At 31.0% G+C, this 4,664-nt stretch overlaps 1 protein-coding gene and 1 pseudogene across 1 annotated transcript; both read left to right on the forward strand.

Moving 5' to 3' along the window:
- Positions 1-217: 217 nt before the first annotated feature.
- On the forward strand, positions 218-3,327 carry LOC127081403 (uncharacterized). Its single transcript, XM_051021661.1, has 2 exons — positions 218-609; positions 2,497-3,327. Exon 2 carries the CDS (start codon positions 2,503-2,505, stop codon positions 3,325-3,327), a length of 825 nt encoding a protein of 274 aa, XP_050877618.1. The 5' UTR covers positions 218-609; positions 2,497-2,502.
- On the forward strand, positions 865-2,258 carry LOC127085526 (L10-interacting MYB domain-containing protein-like; annotated as a pseudogene).
- Positions 3,328-4,664: the final 1,337 nt, after the last annotated feature.

Here is a 4,664-nt window from a genome sequence, read left to right on the forward strand (position 1 = left end):
ATGAGTTTGAAGAGGTTCCAAAGCAGTTGAAGAAGGATGACATCAAAGCCATCAAAAAGTGATTTGGTTTGCACTATTTGTTAAAGTCAGCAAAGCTAAAATTAATGATTGAGTTGTGGATTGAAATCAGGAAATTTACTTGGCTTATTTATAATGTTATCATATCATATGATATAATAATAAAATGTTAAGAAAGAAACCCCAAACTTACGTTTTATTCCTTTAAACTTAAAAGTGGTCTTATTTTCTTGTTTGGGTTTTTTCTCCAAAATCAATTCTACTCTCCTAGAAGCAATTCCAATAGAAGCTACAATTCCTAGCTTTTGAGGTTAGCAAGAATCAATTCTGCATTTATGATATTTTGGTTCTTACAATTTTCCTTCATTGCCTTCTTTAATTTCTTTTCAACTGTTTCTTCTATTTTCAAGCTACCATACTCTCTACTTTCCAATTTTCTGCTTTGTATTAATTCCTTCATTACTCTCTTTGCTTTGTATTAATGAATTTGGTAAACCAAATTTGATTAAGATTTATTACCTTCAAGTCTATATATACACCATCATCTCTTACAACCAAAAATACAAGGAAAAATTCTACTCCAAGAATAAGGTAATCTCATAATTTTGTTCTATAATGGTTGTATTTTGTAATTCTTCTGCAACTGATATGAATATGAGAAGAAACAATTGTTTTTTTTTTCGCTCACCTAAATGCATTCTAAGTGTTTGATAAAATGCCTCTTAGAATTTATTTTGTTCAATATTAAACTATAGTGTTGATATACTGCTTATGTTTTCAAACTGCTATTGTTTATATACTAGTTTATGTTCAAATGCATTATAATGTTTATACTATAATATTTATATATTGCAAATACATTCTAATGTTTATATACTATAGTGCTTATATACTTTCATGAGCTAGTTTTTTACGGCTAGTTAATTTTTTCCTGCAATGCAACTTTAGTGCTGCTACTTTAGTGTTGATATACTTCATGAGTTTGTGTAATTTCATATGGCAGCCTATAATGCTGCTACTTGTATTATGAGTGAAATTTTGTTGCCATATCATGTTAAAATCATTTTCTACTCACACATTATTGTTAGTGTTGATGTGTGTTTGTAACTTTGTGTACATAGTATTATGACTACAAAGAGAAAAATTCATGTTGATGAAATTCAAAGATATAAAGCTAGTTGAACGGATCTTAAAGTTAACGAAATATTCATTCAAGCATGTATGGATCAAGTTACGAAAGGTGAGCGCATTGGAACTAGCTTTACCAAGACGGGTTGGAAAAACATTGTTTCTCAATTTAATGGATCATCCGGGAGAAATTATGACAAGACAAAATTGAAGAATAGATATGATAGCTTGAGAAAGGAATGGAGAGCATGGTTTAATTTATTTGGAAAAGTTACCGGAATGGGGTGGGATAGTGAGAAGAATTCATTTGATGCACCGGACGAGTGGTGGGAGAAAAAACAATTGGAAAATCCTCTATATGGAAAATTTAGAGAGAAAGGACTTCCATTTGCTAATCAACTAACCACACTTTTCAAGGATGTGGTGGCTAATGGTGAGTATGCTTGGGCACCTTCAAGTGGTATATTGCCCGATGAGGATTGTGGTAACGATGTTGATGACTTAGGTCCATGTCCTAATAATATTGGCTTGGATATGGAAGAAGGATCGGGTGATAGTGAAGATGTAAGTATTGGAGCAACGGAAGATTTTTCAAATATTAATTTGAATACTTCCCAAGGGGTTGCTAGCCAAAGTAGTGGACAAAAGAGAAAGAGAGCTAGTGGTGTTGAAAAGAAAACCAAGAAAAAGATAACTCTGTCATCAACAATAGCTGAAGTTGTTAGTGTGATTGCGGAAACATGTAAGGCACAAAATGATGCTATAACTAGTACATCTATTGGTGAGGTGATGGCCACACTCCATACCATGGATGAAATTACAAGTGATATAGACTTATTGACAAAATGTTGCCAACTAATGATGTTCAAGCCTGCGAGGGAGATGTTTGTTTCCTTTAAAGGTTTTGAAGATAGAAGGGTGCATTGGCTTAAATTTGCAGCAAATAATCCTATGTCGTTTATGAAGATGTAATTGATCTAAAATTTCATAAAAATTAGTCTTATTTATGTATTAGGATCTTAAGCTATGAATCATCTTAAACTAGGACTTATAGTAATTAGACTTTTTATGTATTAGGATTAGCTATCTTTTAATTACCAAATGATATGGTGAAGTGGAATTATAAGTATTGAAATGAATTTGCTATGTTTCTATTACTAAATGCTATGTTTATAAGTATTGAAATGGAATTACTAAATGCTATATTTCATACTGTTAGTTAGATACTGCTAGTTAATTATGAAATGAAATGAAGGGTGCATCTACTTAAATTATACTGCTAGTTAATTTCATACTGGTATGGAATGTAGATTTACTTACACCTAAATGATATTATTTATAATTATGAAGGGATAAATGAATGATCAGAATGAGCAATTGGACAACAATAGAGAAGAAGAAGATGGCAATGATGATGATGATGATGAATTTTTTCAACAAGCTAGTTTTGTGGCTGCACTAATTGGAGAATACGCAGTAAGTCAATTATGCAAAGAACCATGTAGAACTAGTGAATTAAGCGGTCATGCATGGGTTCAAGAAATATTGCAAGGTAACTCCACTCGCTGTTATGAGATGTTTCGAATGGAAAAACATATTTTTAATTTGATATGCACTAAACTAGTTGAGCATGGTTTAAAGTCTTCTAAAAGAATGGGAGTTGAAGAAATGGTTGCAATGTTTTTAGTTGTTGTTGGACATGGGGTAGGTAATAGAATGATTCAAGAAAGGTTTCAACACTCAGGGGAGACTGTTAGTAGACATTTTCATCGGGTACTTCGTGCTTGTCTTAAGTTGTCTATGAAATATATTAAACCTGAAGATCCTACATTTCATGATTGTCATTCAAAAATAAAAAATGATCAACGTTATTGGCCTTTTTTCAAGAATGCTATAGGAGCAATTGATGGTACTCATGTGTCATGTGTAGTTAATGCCAACGAGCAAACCAGGTATATTGGAAGAAAGGGATATCCTACACAAAATATAATGGCTGTATGTGATTGGAATATGTGTTTCACTTTTGTATTAGCCGGTTGGGAAGGTACTGCCCATGATGCACGTGTTTTTGACCAAGCTCTCACAAATGTGAACCTTAATTTTCCACACCCTCCTCCTGATTTGTTCTTTTTATTACTACTAATGATTTTTTTTATAATATTTGACTTCACTTTTAAATGATTAATTTATTTTTATAGGTAAGTATTATTTGGTAGATTCTGGCTATCCAACACCAATAGGATACATTGGTCCCTACAGATGTGAACGTTATCACCTTCCTGATTTTAGGCGTTCTAACGGGTTCGCAAATAATAATGAAGTATTTAATTATTATCACTCAAGTTTAAGGTGCACAATAGAAAGAACTTTTGGATTATGGAAGAACAGATTTGCAATTTTGCGTTGTATGCCCAAGTTCAAATTTCAGACGCAGGTTCAAATAGTCGTCGCAACAATGACCATTCACAACTTTATTAGAAGGAATGCAGAAATTGATGTTGATTTTAATCTTTATGAAGATGAAAATACAACCATTCACCATGATGATTACCATATATCGCCTAACTTAGATCAATCACAAGTTTTAAATGTCGCTTCATCATTAGAGATGGATCACGTTCGCGACTCAATTCGCAATAAAATTATAGAGTACAAGTTAAAAACTTAATATTGTTATAAATTAGTACTATATTTCAATTTAAATTAGTATTGTAATAATATTTTAGTGCTATGTTGCATTTCAAATTTTATTATATATTTGTAATTTTTATTATGTTTAAATATTATTAATTTTGTCTTTTTTATTTATGTGTTTAACCATGTCCATTTTGGTAATTATACATTCAAAATCAATTTTGATAAAAATCATCCAAACAACATTAATTGATAACAATCACTTTTACATAAATGTATCCAAACATAAATCAATTCTGTTAAACTCAATTCTGTTAAAATCAATTCTACCAAACTCAATTCTATCAAAATCAATTTTGTTCACCGCCAATCCAAACACACACTTAGTCTATTTACTTAACGAGCAAGGAGAATGTAATGGACCACATAGTTGTTTGAAAATATTCTCATTTGGAAACTTTGTGGCTGCTTTAGACACATGTTCATTATGTATTCGAAATTGCAATGTTGTTTCCTTTGTCTTTTTCGGTGCTTATTTGGTGCATGAAACTTGACTTGCGGAGGAACTAGTCGTGGTCTTATCATCTTTATTGAACAATAAGACTTTTGTTCCATAAAAACAATTATTGCACAAATTATGTATGGATGTATGGTTGATATAGGATAAACATGATGTTTCAAATACTGTAGGAATGCACACAGAACTATACATTTGAGACATGATATTTTGACATTAAAATATTAATATTAAATACGATGTCATTTGATTTTTATGTATATTTCTAAATGTTAATAAATTGTAGAAGATAAAAATAGGAGATAGGTAGTAATAAATGCATAAAATGCTTATTCTTTTATTGAATAAGAAATGGTAATTGTGAAAA

The sequence above is a fragment of the Lathyrus oleraceus genome, chromosome 5, assembly GCF_024323335.1.
Source record: "Lathyrus oleraceus cultivar Zhongwan6 chromosome 5, CAAS_Psat_ZW6_1.0, whole genome shotgun sequence".
NCBI classification, from domain to species: domain Eukaryota; kingdom Viridiplantae; phylum Streptophyta; class Magnoliopsida; order Fabales; family Fabaceae; genus Lathyrus; species Lathyrus oleraceus.